The sequence below is a fragment of the Balaenoptera borealis genome, assembly GCF_965194805.1.
Source record: "Balaenoptera borealis genome assembly, chromosome: 16".
In the NCBI taxonomy this organism is placed as follows: domain Eukaryota; kingdom Metazoa; phylum Chordata; class Mammalia; order Artiodactyla; family Balaenopteridae; genus Balaenoptera; species Balaenoptera borealis.
In genome coordinates, this window is record NC_138872.1 from 82,394,549 (window position 1) to 82,413,060 (window position 18,512).

Consider the following 18,512-nt stretch of genomic DNA (forward strand, 5'->3'; position numbering starts at 1 on the left):
GGAGCTACTGAGCTTGGAGGAACTGCAGAGGTTCCCTGGCCCAGAAAACAGAGGACTTGGTCCACTCTGACTCTTCTGTCAATAAGTGCTATGTGTCACCACTGTGCTAGCACTCGGGACACCATGGCAAACAAAACAACTCTTGGCCATCAAGGAGCTGATAGGGTGTAATAAAGGTCTAGATCTCAGGTACTGGCCTAAAAAGTTCATTCCAAATTTTGCTTACCATACAGTAAATGGGAGAGCATTACCTCTTTCCAGGGTCCAATCTGTACCCATACCAGATCTTGGCTCTGAATTCCCAGAAGAGGATGCTCAAGACCCGTCCAAGGAGGAAATCTCAGACATCTAGAGAGCAGATGACTTCACTTTGGAAAGTCACCAAATACTGAGGTAGAAGGGACCTGACCCAGGTGTGCAGCCACAGACAGAACCAGGGCACCTGTGTGCACCTCCGTCCTCAGTGAGGCTGCTTGAACCGTCAGGGATGAGACCTCTAGGTCCCCAGCCTGCACTCTCACAGTAATGCTAGAGGAAATGTAGCCAATGTTTAAAAATGTGGAATGTGGGAACATGGGGTGAATTCAGAGAGCTAAGAGAGAACAGAGAGAAAGGCTTAAAGGAAATAAAAAGACAGTGGTTAGGTAAATTATGGCATATGCATACAAACATATACACATAGAATGTTGTTTATACTTTACTGTTAAATAAAGTAAGAAGTTCAAAACCAAATAAAGTATAATACCATCCTGTTTTTAAAATCTGTATATGCATAGAAAAATGTCCATAAGGACATATATCACATTATTAATGAGGCCTATCTTAAAGTATTAGGAATGTAGACAGCTATAATTTTCTTTTTCTAGTCTATAGGTTGTATAATTTTGACTCACATAATGAACACCCTTAAAGAGAAAAATCTTCCAACAATAAAAAGATATACAGGGCTTCCCTGGTGGCGCAGTGGTTAAGAATCTGCCTGCCAATGCAGGGGACACGGGTTCGAACCCTGGTCTGGGAAGATCCCACATGCCACGGAGCAACTAAGCCCGTGAGCCACAACTACTGAGCCTGCGCGTCTGGAGCTTGTGCTCCACAATGGGAGAGGCCGTGACAGTAAGAGGCCCGCGCACTGCGATGAAGAGTGGCCCCCGCTCGCCGCAACTGGAGAAAGCCCTCGCACAGAAACGAAGACGCAACACAGCCAAAAATAAATAAATTAATTAATAAATTAATTAAAAAAAAAGAGAGAATACTATGAACAATTATAAAAAAAAAAAGATATACAAATAAATTATTGCATGATCACCCATTTGTCAACTATAATAAGAGTTGTCAAAATATGCAAGCACCAAAAAGGATCAGGGTGGTTGTCCTTTCCTCAGGGTCTTGTACCTTTCAGGACGGAACTCCTCAGGCTCTGGCCAGAGCTCTGGGTCGTTGTGAAGAACGAAGAGTGGCACCACCACTGTCGTCCCTTTGGGAATGAACACCCCATTGACTTCCACATCCTTCTTACAGACCCTCTCAAGTCTACCAGCAATTGGGAATATTCTGAGAGTTTCATTCAACACCATGTCAAGATACTCCATCTGTACCAGAGCCTCGTAGGTGGGAGGTGCCTGGGAAGAGAAAAAGAGATTTCGATAAATTAAGATTTCGGATCAACCTTCAACTCCATCTGTGTAGTCCTATTGAAATGTTAGGAGCTCCAGGGAATAATTTAAATTGGTAGAGGACCTTAGCATTTATAGACATTTTAATATCTATCATGTGCTTTGACCTGCTCAATGGCCCACAGAGGTGTGTAGAGTAGTTATGACTATGGGAGATGTTAGGACAATGCCCTAAACAGGGCCTGAAATCCCGCACGTTATCATCTAGTGTATTTTCTTTCTCATGAGAACAAACGTGACCAATAGACTATGACCCTTAGTCTTAAGTGAAATAGGCCAAAGTCACTGTTTCCTTTTGAAAGTGAGGCCACACATCTGTACCAAGGAAAGAAATGTATAAAAGAGCAAATCCCCTGTTCAACATAAAGGTTTTTAGTTGAAAACTCCTGACTGCTAATTCTTTTCATTATACATATAAAGTTTGGAAGCACTATATTATATGAAAACTCTATAAATAATTTGGGGAGAAACGAGTTCCTTTTTAAACCAAATACGAAAACAAAGAGCAAGATTGGGTGCTACAAGGAACACAATTTCAGATCCAGGGAAAGTTACAAGAGGATGAGACCCCTACCCTCAGCCACAGCCTCTGTTGCTGGAACAGTCTCCTATTGTCCCTGCAGGGGTGACTGTAAGGTCTGAAGGTCTAAACAAGCCACTCCAGCCCCAGAGGCCAGCTCTCCTCACACCACAAAGAATTCCACTTTTGGCAGAGATCTGAGACCAGTGGGGGTGACACGTGGCTGTCACGTGGGGTTATGTTTAAGGGGCAACATTGTAGAGGGTAAGAGTTGGCTCAGGAGACAGACACCCTAGCACATAGGTTGGCGTTTTCACCACTAGGTACACGACTAGTATGTGAAAGTATTTCATCTCTCTGTCGCTCAGGTTTCTGAAATGTTACATGGAGATAATTAAGAGTTGACACTTCATAGGCTTGTGTGGCAGAGACACTCACTGCTCACCCAGTATCCATGTAGTCCCTGTATTTCCCAGCCCACTTGAAGTTACAGGAAACCAGCTTTGCCAATGGGCTGTGAACTGAGGCGATTATGTCAGTTCGGGGACAAATCATTTGAAAAGCCAGTGAGCAGCGCTCGAGTCCCTTATTCCCCGGACAACAGGAAGTCCTCATGTTCCAGATAAGGCAGCTACAGGAAGGTGGAGACTCTTAGCCTGTATCCCTGAGTAACGTTGTGGAGCAGAGCTGCCCGCTCCCATCCTCCGCTAACAAGCCATGCTGGTCATGTAAACGTGGGTTAGAAGGAAACCTCTGCTCTGTAAAGCCACTGAGATTTGAGGGCTAACCTGTTACTGAGGCATAACCTAGCTTCTCCTGACTTATACAGAATTTTATGAAGGTTAGATTCATTTATAACTAGAAAGTACTTAGATAGACATATATCGTAAGAAGCAAATGTTAGCCAATAGTGTTGTTATTATAAGTATTATTATAAAAAGGGGAGAACACAATGCTTTAGCTAGCCTGTCTCTTAGTGACCTTTTCACCTTATTGCATCAAAAGAATCCCAATATGAGATTTACCAGAGAAGACAGATCATCTCTAACTTAGGTAGGCACTGCAATCTATCCTTATCTTGTATTTGAAGGACTCAGGATTCTGAAAGGCTATAAAACTTGTCTAAAACCACAGCCAGGACTCAAACTCACATCCTCTGTTTCCTACTTTAAGCCCTTTGTTGCTACAAGGCTCCTCCTAGTCAGCAGTTTACCCAGGGCGGTAGACTGAATTCATGGTCCCAGTTCTCCAGCCCTTCCTGGGTCCATGCCCTTTGTCATCTAACCCAGTGGTGCCTCCCATTCTGACTCGCGTTGGCCAGGTGACTCACTTTGAACCAGTGGAAAGTTGGCTAAGTGTGGTGCTTGCAGAAATCTGAAAGTCACCCACATGATTGGGCTTCCTGCTCGTGCCATCTGCCATTGCCCTGAGAAGCAGACATGTAGAGTATGAGACACATGTGGAGCACGTGTGGAGCTGAGTCACCCCGACTGCGTAGCCAAGGCCAGCCTACATCAGCCAACACCTAGAACCAAGGAAGTCCAGCCATATCAACAGATAACTAACTATGCAGACACTGGAGCAATAAATGCTTACTGTTAGATGCCACTGAGGTATTATGATTTTTACATGGCATACTGTAATATATGATATGCCAGTACCAGCACTTTTTCCACAGTACTTATATTCCTGTGTGTACCACACACAACCTATGTTTTCCCCTTTGTTTTGTATGCTTTAGATCCTTCCTAAATAGCACAGGTTAAAGATTTGAGGTTCATGCTTTCTGCAAATATATTCTAAGAAGTGATGAGGAGGCATTCTTGCTAAGGCTTCACCTTCCCCCTCTCTCTCCAGGTATCATCACTCACCTTATTGGGGAAAGTTGCATCAATCTCCTCCTGCAGCTTTTGCTGGACATCAGGGTGAGTGGCCAATTCATATATAATGAAGGAAAGAGAATTGCTAGTGGTCTCGTAGCCAGCAAAAATAAAGATAATACTTTGGGCCATGAGTTCTGTGTCAGACAGAACTAAAAGGAGAGAAGAGACATTTTAGATAAACCACATCAATATAAAACATCACAGTTTAGATGATGAGAAATCCAAATGAAACTGCCAAATCCCTAGCGGGAAAATGTAAAAGCAGTTGAAAATTAAACTAGTAGTACTTTGCATTCTCATGTCTTCCTTAAAGAGCCAGAAAAAAGCAAGAATTGTCTGAATCCAGTTTTCCCCAGTGTCTATACTCTCCTCGGCCCCTGCTCCTGACTACGCCACCTCCCTCACGGCACAGCTGGGTAATTTCAAGAGACAGCATTTTTGTCTAACTTACACAGTACTATTAGTATGTCCCCTGGAGAATCCTAAAAGTGCTTTAGCTGTAATTAATATGGGGTAACATTCTCTTCCAGAATAATTTAAATTATTCTAGCTAAAGTAAAACTTGATTCTTTGGCAGATTTTACAAGACTAAGGCTATATTATAGGGAAAATGAATTTATCTTTTATCTAAACATGTTTGTGGGAACTTAAGAGAACAACATAAGGCTGTTTCTACTCAAAGTCTGTTGACGGACCATGAGCATCACCAACATCCGGGAACTTATGAGAAATTCAGAGTCTTCAATCCTAAACTAGAACTACAGAATCAGAGTCTGAACTTTCATACATATATATATATATATATATATATATATATATATATATATATATATATATATATATATATATATATGATGATTTGCGAGCAAAACCTGGCCTGAGAAGCATGGATTATACATTTGACAGGCATCAGGCAATGGAAGACCTGGGGCATAAGTCTTCTCTGGGGGATCTCAGATATGTACGGAAACTACAGAGATTGACTAAAAGCTAAAAGAGTTGTGATTGACCCTAGTCTAATCAATGGCATTAAAGTAGCAGAAGGAAGAATGTGTCCCTAGAAGGGTATTAGTCAGCACGCAATATAGAAAAATAGAGTCCAGGGAGTGGAATTAGCAACGCTTATTCAATCATGGCCTGAATGTCATCTTCTCAGCACACGCCCCCTCTCTTTGCTCTCCTTTAGCCTCACTAAACAGCCCATGTAATTATAAATAGGTCTCTCTTTTTATTTTCTCCCAAGAGACCAAGCGTGATCAGGCTCTTATCTATTTGATGGGACTGAAGTAGGACCTTTAGTTACTTAGAGCACTCAGATCAACGTGGTATCTGCCCCAACCAAGCAATTCACACACACACACACACACACAAACAATACAAAATGAGTGTGAAAAAGATCTACACATAGTTTTAGATATATTTATAGTGGTGTGCTGGCGTCAGCTCGTCCCTGCTCAAGAACAATTTTTTAAAATTCAAGAATTTTGTGAGATGGTTGTCAAACCATTCATAGCTTGAAATTAACCACATGGGAGTATTCATGTCATGGAATAAACTAAAGATCAGGGCCCTCTTGTTTGAAAGAGCAAGGCTGTTTATATCACTGGTTATGGGTGATATAGAAATCCTTATGTTCATCAGTCTTGTATAAATATATTTGATGTTCTTAACTTTGTCCATTGAGAGGATCCAGAAGCAAAGAAACCCTAGTAGCAATGAGCATTCCTAAGATCCCAGATTTTGATTTCTAAATACCATTTCTCACTAAAGGGAACCAGAGTTCCTTGGGAAAAAATGGCTGATTCCAGGGCTACTCAGGGGAAATAAAAGAGAAACCTGAACTGTCTTACATCAGAAAGTGAGGAAGTTCCCAGAAAATGATAGATTAAAGAATACTGGATACTCTGTGTGCTGTAATGGTGGATATAGCTCATTATACATTTTTCAAAAACCCATGGAATGTACAACACCAAGAATGAACCCTAAGGTCAACTATAGACATTGGGTGATAATAATGTATTAATGTACGTTCATTGATTGTAACAAGTGCACAACTCTGGTATCATCTTTTGATAGTGGGGAAGCTGTGTGTAGTTGGGGTAGGATGTATATACTGGAAATCTCTATACTTTCCACTCAATTTCGCTGTGAACCTAGCTGCTCTAAAAAATAGTCCGTTAAAAAAAAAAAAGATTTAAAAAGAAGAAAGAAGAAAAAAGAATACAAGATCGCACTTGAAAAAGCTCCAGTGGACAAAACTGAAAGAACCTGAAAATCAAAATGAAGAATGATGTAAGAGAGTAAGTTAGTTATACATGAGATCATGCTGATATAAATAAACAAATAAATGACTGGGGGAGAATGGAGAGCTCTCCCTACAAAAGAACATCAATTCATAAATACAGAAGAATGATGGAATTAGAAAGTCATCATATTGCAACCACCATAGTAACAACGGTTTCAGTCAAAAACCATCCATGGATGGTAAAACTAGTGGGTGACAATTTGAAGAGAAACAGTATATTTCCAGTCTCAAAGGCTTCTCCCATAAGGTACTTGTTGATGACAAAGGAAAAAATTGAACTTTACAGTAGACTAAGCTAGTGAACACAACTTTAACCAAGTGTTCCAAGTTAAGGGGCAACCAACACTGGGGCAATGTGCCTCCTGATGGGATAAAGTCTTGATGCAAATTTCCAGGCAGAGGTTCTGACTCATTGGGTCTGGAGGAGCCTGAGAATTGACATTGGAAACAAGCTCCCCGGAGGTTCGGCGGTAGGTGATCCACAGACCATGACTCACTGATGGGCATGACATCCTTGTTATACTTGCCCTTCAAGCTCTGAACAAAGTTGTGCCTGCATACACCTATGAAGTATCTTTGGCTACCATTTTTATCTGACCATGTGTCTTCCTTCAACTTGGCAGAAATCCCCAGCTGCCTGGAAAACTTCCTGCACATTTTCACAACCACCCCCTAGCTCTGCGCCCCACCGACAGTGGCCCCTCTGAAGATCTCCTTGGTTACCTTTATGGGTGTCAGTTTCTTTGGAATTCTGGGAGTTAATCATCAGCTGAAGAAAATCCACTCGATGCTGGAAACAGAAAGAGAAATGTCAATGGCAGAAAGTTACTTGTGAAGACAGAAATAAATCAGGAATGCATATTTCACACCTCTTTCCTGAGAATATGGCCCCTTAAAGAGCTGAAGGCTGACGAGTACTGACTAAGTCCTCAGTGAACAAAATATCCACCTACAAATCTTGGAGAGCATGATGTTTCCCTGAGAGAAACCCAGCCATCATGGCCAACTGCTTTTTGGTCTTCCCTCTCTCTGATCTTTGGTTTCTCTGGCTTTTGAAACAGCTTCTTAACTAAAGAGTTATGTGCTTTCTCTCCTGTCATACCTGTTTGCTTAGGAAAAGATCCATGACTTCAGTCCTTGTTTTCCCTCCAACTTTAATTCTTTTATTTATTTATTTATTTATACAGCAGGTTCTTATTAGTTATCCATTTTATACATATTAGTGTATATATGTCAATCCCAATCTCCCAATTCATCACACCACGCCTGTGAAGCCATCTGGTCCTGGGTTTTTGTTTGTTGGAAGATTTTTAATCACAATCTCAATTTCAGTGTTTGTGATTGGTATGTTTATATTTTCTATTTCTTCCTGGTTCAGTCTTGGAAAGTTGTGTTTTTCTAAGAATTTGTCCATTTCTTCCAGGTTCTCCATTTTATTGGCATAGAGTTGCTTGTAGTAATCTCTCATGATCCTTTGAATTTCTGCAGTGTCAGTTGTTACTTCTCCTTTTTCATTTCTAATTCTATTGATTTGAGTCTTCTCCCTCTTTTTCTTGATGAGTCTGGCTAATGGTTTATCAATTTTGTTTATCTTCTCAAAGAACCAGCTTTTAGTTTTATTGGTCTTTCCTATTGTGTCCTTCATCTCTTTTTCATTTATTTCTGATCTGATCTTTATGATTTCTTTCCTTCTGCTAACTTTGGGGTTTTTGTGTTCTTCTTTCTCTAATTGCTTTAGGTGTAAGGTTAGGTTGTTTATTTGAGATGTTTCTTGTTTCTTGAGGTAGGCTTGTATAGCTGTAAACTCCCCTCTTAGAACTGCTTTTGTTGCAACCTATAGGTTTTGGATCATCGTGTTTTCGTAGTCATTTGTCTCTAGGTATTTTTTGATTTCCTCTTTGATTTCTTCTGTGATCTCTTGGTTATTAAGTAGTGTATTGTTTAGCCTCCATGTGTTTGTGTTTTTTACGTTTTTTTCCCTATAATTGATTTCTAATCTCATAGCGTTGTGGTCAGAAAAGGTGCTTGATACGACTTCAATTTTCTTAAATTTACTGAGGCTTGATTTCTGACCCAAGATGTAATCTATCCTGGAGAATGTTCCATGCACACTTGAGAAGAAAGTGTAATCTTCTGTTTTTGGATGGAATGTCCTACAAATATCAATTAAATCTATCTGGTCTATTGTGTCATTTAAAGCTCATGTTTCCTTATTAATTTTCTGTCTGGATGATCTGTCCATTGGTGTAAGTGAGGTGTTAAAGTCCCCCACTATTATTGTGTTACTGTTGATTTCCTCTTTTATAACTGTTAGCAGTTGCCTTATGTACTGAGGTGCTCCTATGTTGTGTGCATATATATTTATAATTGTTATATCTTCTACTTGGATTGATCCCTTAATCATTATGTAGTGTCCTTCCTTGTCTCTTGTAACATTCTTTATTTTAAAGTCTATTTTATCTGATATGAGTATTGCTACTCCAGCTTTCTTTTGATTTCCACTTGCATGGAATATCTTTTTCCATCCCCTCACTTTCAGTTTGTATGTGTCCCTAGGTCTGAAGTGGGTTTCTTGTAGACAGCATGTATATGGGTCTTGTTTTTGTATCCATTCACTGAGCCTGTGTCTTTTGGTTGGAGCATTTAATCCATTCACGGTTAAGGTAAATTATTGATATGTATGTTCCTATTACCATTTTCTTAATTGTTATGGGTTTGTTTTTGTAGGTCCTTTTCTTCTCTTGTGTTTCCCACTTAGAGAAGTTCCTGTAGCATTTGTTGTAGAGCTGGTTTGGTGGTGCTGAATTTTCTTAGCTTTTGCTTGTCTGTAAAGCTTTTGATTTCTCCGTTGAATCTGAATGAGATCTTTGCTGGGTAGAGTAATCTTGGTTGTAGGTTCTTCCCTTTCATCACTTTAAATATATCATGCCACTCCCTTCTGGCTTGTAGAGTTTTTGCTGAGAAATCAGCTGTTAACCTTATGGGAGTTCCCTTGTATATTATTTGTCATTTTTCCCTGGCTGCTTTCAATAATTTTTCTTTGTCTTTAATTTTTGCCAATTTGATTACTATGTGTCTCAGCGTGTTTCTCCTTGGGTTTATCCTGTATGGGACTCTCTGCGCTTCCTGGACTTGGGTGGCTAATTCCTTTCCCATGTTAGGGAAGTTTTCAACTTATAATCTCTTCAAATACTTTCTCAGGTCCTTTCTCTCTCTCTTCTCCTTCTGGGACCCCTATAATGCGAATGTTGTTGTGTTTAATGTTGTCCCAGAGGTCTCTTAGGCTGTCTTCATTTCTTTTCATTCTGTTTTCTTTATTCTGTTCCGCGGCAGTGAATTCCACCATTCTGTCTTCCAGACCACTTATCCGTTCTTCTGCCTCAGTTATTCTGCTATTGATTCCTTCTAGTGTAGTTTTCATTTCAGTTATTGTATTGTTCCTCTCTGTTTGTTTGTTCTTTAATTCTTCTAGGTCTTTGTTCTTTAATTCTTCTAGGTCTTTGTTAAACATTTCTTGCATCTTCTCGATCTTTGCCTCCATTCTTTTTCCGAGGTCCTGGATCATCTTCACTATCATTATTCTGAATTCTTTTTCTGGAAGGTTGCCTATCTCCACTTCTTTTAGTTGTTTTTCTGGGGTTTTATCTTGTTCCTTCATCTGGTACACAGCCCTCTGCCTTTTCATCTTGTCTATCTTTCTGTGAATGTAGTTTTTGTTCCACAGGCTGCAGGATTGTAGTTCTTCTTGCTTCTGCTGTCTGCCCTCTGGTGGATGAGGCTGTCTAAGAGGCTTGTCTCCAACTTTAATTCTTAATGAATGACCACATAAATTAATCCCCTGATATTTGCAGAGTTCATCAGCAGATTTTGTAGAAGCATCTTCAAGCCCTTCACCCTTCCAGAATGCTACACATTCTTCAGTGACATCCTGAGTACCCAGCCCTGTCCCCTAACCTGCAGACATCCTTGTGCTGGCCTCCAGCCCTCATGAAGGCAAAGCTGGGTTAACCCACTTGTGGCTTCATTGGCCAGAGAAGACTCCTGCCCACTCCAACTATGAGTGGGCTCAACTTTTAAAATGACTACACTGCATCAGGTGCCTGACAGGGCCTTCCACTGGACAACCTGTGAAATAGGAAGCTTGGAACTGAAGTGATTCTTTGCCAAGCTAATATTTGGTGAAATACCAGTGAAATCATTTTTAATCAGCAACTTTTATCCCTTAACCATTTATTGAAAAAAAGTGGTAAACTCCTTATCTCAATAATATTTATGCAGTGACATACTAATTGGCATGCCTATTATTATATTTAAATATTGCTCTCTGGCTCATACTCTTATTTCCTCCCCCAACTTCCTCCTTATTCATTCCCCCCAAATTTTAGAGTTCTCCTATTCTAAACTCTATAGTTTTCTATCTACCTTTAAAAAATGTAGAGATATGCATAAGAAATATGTGCACAGCTCAATAAATTATCAAAAAGTGAACCCCCTCATGTAACCACCACCAGACTTTACCGTTTGTTTATCTTTGAGGCGACTCTCTTTTATCCTTTTTACAGACTTTGTTAAAAAATTCAAAGAACTTTTTGGAAACAGAGTAATATTTAATGCTTCCAAGACTGGGGTGAGGAATGGAAAGAATACTGTAGGGAAAAAGATAAAAGGAAGCACAGTGAAAATGCAAAGTTTACTTGGAGCAATCGTAATTTGCTCTACCAATCAAGAAAGTAAAACCACCATGATACCCAATCATGACCCATGGCCTCTATGACCTTTGCTCAGACTTCCAAGCCAATGACTGAGCAAGGCCAAGTCCACATATAGGGGCCATCACTACAGCAGTGAGATCAGTGGCCCCTTCTGCATCTTTGGATTGACCAAAGGAACTGGATTACATTCTGGGACCTCATGGCCTTTAATTCTTGGACTAGCATCTCTTTGGATAAACCAGACTGTAATCTGTTACTTCAATTAATTGTGCAGTTTAAAAAATAAAAGTCATGATATAAATAATATGGTGAGTGTCTTTCCACCACAATGGAATGTAATTAGAAATCAGTAACAGAAAGAAAATTGGGAAACACACAATATGTGGAAATTAAATAACACACACTTAAATACCCAATAGGTTGTAGAAGATATCAAAAGGCAATCATAAATTACTTTTAGATGAATAAAAATGAAGACACAATATACCAAAACTGATGGGATGGAGCAAAAGTGGTGTTCAGAGAGATATTTATGGCTATATGTTTAGATATTAAAAGAACAGAGATCTCAAATCAAGAAGCTAAATTTCCACCTTAATACACTGAAAAGAGAAGAGCAAACAAAACATAAAGTAAGCAGAAGGTAGAAAATAGTAAAGATAAGTGAAGAAACTATAATGAACAGGAGAATAAAAAACAATGGAGGAAATCAGTGAAAACAAAAGCTGATGTTTTGAAAAGGTTTTTTAGATAGATTGGCCAAGAAAATAAGAGAAAACACTCAAATTGTTAGCATCAGAAATCGCTACTGACATTTTAAAAATGAAAAGGACTATAAAGAAATCTACATATACTCAATAACTTGTAATAACCTATAGGAAAAGAATCTGGAAAAGAATACATATACAGGGACTTCCCTAGTGGCGCAGTGGTTAAGAATCTGCCTGCCAATGCAGGGGACACGGGTTTGATCCCTGGTCTGGGAAGATCCCACATGCCACAGAGCAACTAAGCCCCTGCACCACAACTACTGAGCCTGTGCTCTAGAGCCCGCAAGCCACAACTACTGAAGCCCATGCACCTAGAGCCCATGCTCCATAACAAGAGAAGCCACCACAGTGAGAAGCCTGCGCACCACAGTGAAGAGTAGCCCCACTCACCGCAGCTAGAGAAAGCCCGCGCGCGGCAACGAAGACCCATCGCAGTCAAAAATTAATTAATTAATTAATTGCTTTTTAAAAAAGAATACATATACGTGTGTGTGTCTGCATAGCTGAATCACTTTGCTGTACACTTGAAACTAACACAACATTGTAAATTAACTTAACTTCAATACAAAAGAGTAATCTATGAACAACAGTATGGCAATAAATTAGACAATTTAGATAAAATGGATGGATTCTTAGAAAGATACAAACTATAGAAACTGACTTAAAAAGAAATAGACAATCTGATATACCCATAAGAAGTTCAAAGTTTTAGTCAGTAATCAAGAAACCACCCACAGTTTGGCAAAGAAAAGCTTATGTCTAGATGGTTTCAATGGTGAACACTACCAAATATTTAAAGAATTAACACCATTTTTTTTTAACAAACTCTTCCAAAAAGTGGAAGATGTTGGAACACTTCCAAATTGTATGAATCTGTACTAAAACCAGGCAAATTGGATAAGATGGTTCTCTGGGACACTAGTCCACCATCTTCCTGGTCTATTGGCTTTCCAAATAAAGTCACTATACCTTGCTTCAATCAGTCAATCAATCAATCAATTAATCAATCAATCAAACCAGCACAAGTAAAGAAAGCTACAGACCAACATACTTTATACCATGGGTGCACAAATCCTCAACAGAATACTAGCAAACTGAATCTAATAATATTTAAAAAGTGATACACACCATAACCAAGTGGGGTTTATCCCAGGAATACAAAGTGTTATAATAAACCATGTCAAAGGAATAAAAAACAATGACCACATGATTATCTAATAGATGCATAAAAAGCATGTGACAAAACCCAACACTCTCTTGTGATAAAAAATACTCAACAAACAGGAACAGAAGGGAATTTCCTCAATTTGAGAAAAGACATCTACGAAAAACTAAGCTAACACTATACTTAATAATGAAAGACTGCATGCTTCCCCTAAGCTTAAACTTTCCCTAAGTTTAAGAACAAGACTAGGAAAATCATAAAGACAGAAAGTAGACTGGTGGTTACCAGGGGCTGGGAGCAAGGAATAACAGGGAGTTATTGTTTAATGCATATAGAGCTTCAGCTTCACAAGATGGAAACAGTTATGGGGATGGACAGAGGTGATTTTTACTCAGCGATGTGAACGTATTTGATACCGCTGAACTGCACACTTAAAAAATGGTTAAGATGGAAAAAAAATGTTTATCATGAAATATATCAAATACAAAGTGTAAATAAAATACATATGTATAATTTAAAGAAGAAGAAAAAAAAACAAGACTAGGAAGCCTCTCTCATCGCTTCCACTCCACATTGTACTAGAGGTTCTAGCCAGGGTAATTAGGCAACAAAAGGAAATAAAATGCATCCGTATAGAAAATGAAGTAAAACTCCTCTACCATCAGATAACATGATCGTGTATATAAAAAATCCTAAATAATCCACTAACATCCTATTAGAACTAATACACAATTTCAACAGGGTTTCGGGAAACAAGGTCAATATACAAAATCAATTCTATTTCTACACACTGTAATAAATAACCCAAAAGTGAAATTAAGAAAATAACTCTATTTATAATAACATAAAAAAAGAATATTTAGGAATAAGTTAACAAAAGAAGTGTAAAACATCTACCCTGAAAACTGCAATATTGTTGAAATAAAGAAAATCTAAGTAAATGAAAAACATCCCATGTACATGTATAAGAATACTAAACATTGTCAAGACAGCAACTCTACAGATTTAATGCATTCCCTATCAGAATTCTGGCTGGCTTCTCTGTAGAAACTGAAAAGCTGAATTTAAAATTCATATGCAATTGCCAGGGGCACAGAAGAGCCAAAACAATCTTGAAAAAAAAAAAAAGAATGAAGTTGTAGGACTCGTACTGCTGATTTCAAAATTTTTCATAAACCTATAATAATCAAGGCAATGTCATACTGGCATAAGAATGGACATATAGATAAATAGAATAAAATTTAGACTCTGGAAATAAATCCACTTGTTTATGGTAAACTGAATGTTGAGAAGGGTTACAAGACCATTCAATGGAGACAAAATTGTCTTTAATAAAAGGTTCTGGGATAACTGGATAGCTACATGCAAAAGAATGAAATAGACCCTTACCTTACACCATATACAAAAATAAACTCAAAATAAATCAAAGACCTAAACATATGAGCTAAAACTATACAACTCTTAGAAGAAAACCAATGGGTAGATCTTCATGACCTCAGATTTGGCAATGGATTCTTAGATATGACACCAAAAGCACAGGGAAAAAAAGGAAAATAAAGAATTCGTGCATGATGAAAATAAAAAATTTTGCACTTTAAAACAAACTATCAAGAAAGTGAAGAGACACCTACAGAAAGGAAAAAAAAAAAAACAACTTTCCAAATCATGTCTGATAAGGGACTCTTACCTAGAATATAAAAAGAACACTTACAACTCAACAACAGAAGTACTGAATATAATCCAACTATAAATGGGCAAAATATTTGAATAGACATTTACCTAAAAAAGACTGTGGGGAAACAGTTTGGCAGTTACTTATAAGTTAAACACAGAGTTACTATATAACTCAGCAATTTCACCTCTGACTACATACCCAAAGAATTGAAAACAGGTATTTAAACGAAAACTTGTACATGAATGGACATAGCAGCACTGTTCATAATAGCCGAAAGCTGGAAATGACCCAAGTGTCTGTCAACTGATGAATGGATAAACAAAATGCAGAATGTCCATATAATGGGATATTATTTGGCCATACAAAGAAATGAAGTACCGATATATGCTACAATTTAGATTACCCTTGAAAACATCATGATAAATGAAAGAAGCCAGCCACAAAAGCCCACATATATGATTCCATCTATACGAAGTGTCCAGAATAAGAAAATCTAAAGAGGTAGGAAGTAGATTAGTGGTTGCTTAGGGCTAAGAGGAGTGAGAGGTGACAGTTATCAGGAACAGGGCCTGTGAGTTGACAAAAATGTGCAACAATTGACTGTAGTGATGGTTGCACGTATCTTTGAATGTACTAAAACCCTTTTTTTTTCAACTTTGCTGAATTATAGTTGAGATACAGTACTGTATTAGTTTGGGTACAGCATAATGACTTAACATACGTATATTGTGAAATTAACCCCATAAGTTTAGTTAACATTCCTCACCTCATATAGTTACAAAAAAAATCTTCCCTTGTGATGAGAACTTTTACGATTTACTTTCTTAGTAATGTACAAATATATCATACAGCAGTGTTAACTATACTCACAGTGTACATTACACTTTCAGTACTTTTTATGTTACAACTGAATATTTATACCTTTTGACCACTTTTATCCAATTCTCCCACCACTCAACCCACACCTCTGGTGACCAAAAATCTGATCTTGTCTTTCTATGAGTTTGGTTTTCTTCCTCTTCTTTCTTTTTTTTTTTTTAGTTTAGTTTTTTTTTATTCTACATATAAGTATTTGCCTTTCTCTGTTTGACTTATTTCACTTAACGTAATACCCTCTAGGTCCTTCCACTTTGTGGCAAATGGCAGGATTTTCTTCCTCTTCTGGGTGAATAATATTCAATTGTGTGTGTGTGTGTATATATATGTATATGTATATGTATATGTGTATATATATATATATATATATATAGAGAGAGAGAGAGAGAGAGAGAGAGAGAGAGAGAGAGACTCAAGTCCTAGAAGAACCTGGCTCTCTCATGTATATATATGTATATATACATATATATACACACATATATATGTGTGTGTATATGTACACATACACACATACAATATCCAGTTGTGTATATTGAATGTTGTATATATTTTGCCTGTCCATTTCATCTGTTGATGGGTAGGTAGGATGTAAAAACCAATGAATTATACATTTTACAGTGGTGCATTATATGGCATGTGAATTGTATCTCAATAAAGCTATTATTTAAAAAAGAAAGATAGGGCTTCCCTGGTGGCACAGTGGTTAAAAGTCCGCCTGCCAATGCAGGGGACATTGGTTCGAGCCCTGGTCCAGGAAGATCCCACATGCTGAGGAGCAACTAAGCCCATGCGCCACAACTACTGAGCCCGTGAGCTACAACTACTGAGCCCGTGTGCTACAACTACTGAAGCCCACACGCCTAGAGCCCGTGCTCCACAACAAGAGAAGGCACCACAATGAGAAGCCAGTGCACCACAACAAAGAGTAGCCCCCGCTTGCCACAACTAGAGAAAGCCTGCGTGCAGCAATGAAGACCCAGTGCAGCCAAAAATAAATAAATAAAAACAAAAATAGTTTAAAAAAAAAAAGAAAGATGAAGAAAGGTGGAGAAGGAGGAAATGAGGGAGGGAAGGAGGGATGGAAGAAGGAATAAAGAAAAAGGAATAAAGTAGTCCACATACCTATTGAGAGAAGTAATGGAGAGAGGAGATTAAATTTTAAGATCTTCTTGCTATATTCCACAAAGGGATCTTGTGGGTTGTTGAGGGAATCAATGTTCACTCCAAATGCTATGCCAGTAATCACATCCATGCTGTAGGCCCCAAAGAAGCTGAGTAGAGAAAGATATGAACAACTAAAATCAACACCTCTTTACTCTCCTTACCCAACACATATAACAAGAAGTGCATGTAAAATCAGATGCCCAGACAAGGCAGGTAAAGAGCCACACTCTTTCAGAACCATGCTGGACCATGGAAGAGTCTATGCTACTATCACTCACTCCTGAGGTGTGTCTGAGGTGCCAGTGATGCAGCTGGCCCTGTGCCAGGAGGGATGGGGACACTAAGGCAAGTTAGACATCCCCCCACAAACTCAAGGAGCTCAGTCATAGAGGGATAGACACCCATAATCAGACAAAGTACAGTAGTGTGTTTTGACTACAGGCAATAATAAGTGTATAAGGACTGTGTCTGAGTATAACCAAGGGTGTAAATTTAACACATCCTGGGGGAGTCAAGAAAGGGGACGTTGATCTGGGTCTTGCCTCACCACAGAACGTGCACTCTGAGCTGATTCCTCTTCAGTGAATTACAGAACAGCAGCACCTTGTTCTGAGTTGCCAGGAACATCATCCCTCACTGTCTTACACCTCTGCTAAGGATCCTGAAAGACCCACACTTCCTCAACTCCAGTGGTCTGTGATTGCCCTGAGGGCAGACTCATTTCTGTGAAATGTAAGAACTAAAAATATTTCTAGTTAAAAAAAATAATAAATTACTCCAAATTTGACTTAAGGAATCCCATAGCTAAGTGATCTTATGTCCTCAGTTTTCCTGTGACATTCTCAGTTTATACCTGTTGTTACAGCAGAATAAAAAAAAAAAAAATCTCAGTTTAGACAACAAATGCTATGATCACTCTACCCATAGCCTGTACAGGGCCTTCTCTCTTTTGAGGCTGAAGGAAGAACAAATGGTGGTTAAGAATTAATATTTAGCATTTTCCTCAGGAAAACTGTGAAGAGATTTAAGTTGTTTCAAGTTCCATACTGTAACATTCCTGCCCAGTGCACTGCCTGCCAATATGTACAAAGAGCCTTCCCCACCTCCGCTCCACACCCCCTACACTCAGTACTGTGCACAACAATGTTTCTCCTTTCTAAACTATGTGTTTTTGTCTTCCAGAATATCCAAAGTGACAGTTACGCAGATAAGCTCATCCTGGCTCATGTACACAGGAGAAGACCCTTTCTCTCCCAGCTGCCCTGCTTTCTTTGGTGAGCCACCACTCATTCTGGGGTGGCCCATTGGAGTGGTACCACCACATACCTACTTCTGTCTGGTCACTACAGTAACTCAGCAGTGGGAATCTGGCTCCATGGCAGGCAGCTGGAGGGTCTCAATGGAGCTCATGTACCAGCAGCTTCACCCCTACTTACTCTTTCATGCTGATGGGCTTGCCTTTCTCTGCTTCCTTCTTCAGGTTCCTCACCAACATGTCTCCAATCTGGCTAATGATGGGGAACATCTAGATACAAAGTACAACATCACCTGAAGTTAAATGCAGACTCAAGTCCTAGAAGGACCTGGCTTTCCCAAGCATGGAGCAGTAAGTGGCATTTTATAAGGAATCTTAAAATGTCTCTTCTAGGATGTAAAGATAAAAGACCATCATTAGAAAACTCAAATTCAGCAGACTCCTCTTTGGAAAGGGACTATGATCTTATTTTCTACGTGTCCCTAGAGTCATTCCTTAAGTTTCTAATTGA

At 38.9% G+C, this 18,512-nt stretch overlaps 1 protein-coding gene across 2 annotated transcripts in view; it reads right to left on the reverse strand.

The window, feature by feature from the left end:
* LOC309613879 (cytochrome P450 3A24-like) overlaps positions 1 to 18,512 on the reverse strand; it is a 43,106-nt gene that overhangs the window by 10,822 nt on the left and 13,772 nt on the right. For both annotated transcript variants that reach the window (XM_082361386.1, XM_082361387.1), the window contains 6 exons: positions 18,183 to 18,271; positions 16,705 to 16,853; positions 10,903 to 11,030; positions 7,108 to 7,174; positions 4,068 to 4,228; positions 1,396 to 1,622 (listed from right to left, as the gene is read on the reverse strand). In XM_082361386.1, coding sequence (XP_082217512.1) covers positions 1,396 to 1,622; positions 4,068 to 4,228; positions 7,108 to 7,174; positions 10,903 to 11,030; positions 16,705 to 16,853; positions 18,183 to 18,271 — 821 coding nt within the window. The remainder of the gene's footprint in view (positions 1 to 1,395; positions 1,623 to 4,067; positions 4,229 to 7,107; positions 7,175 to 10,902; positions 11,031 to 16,704; positions 16,854 to 18,182; positions 18,272 to 18,512) is intronic.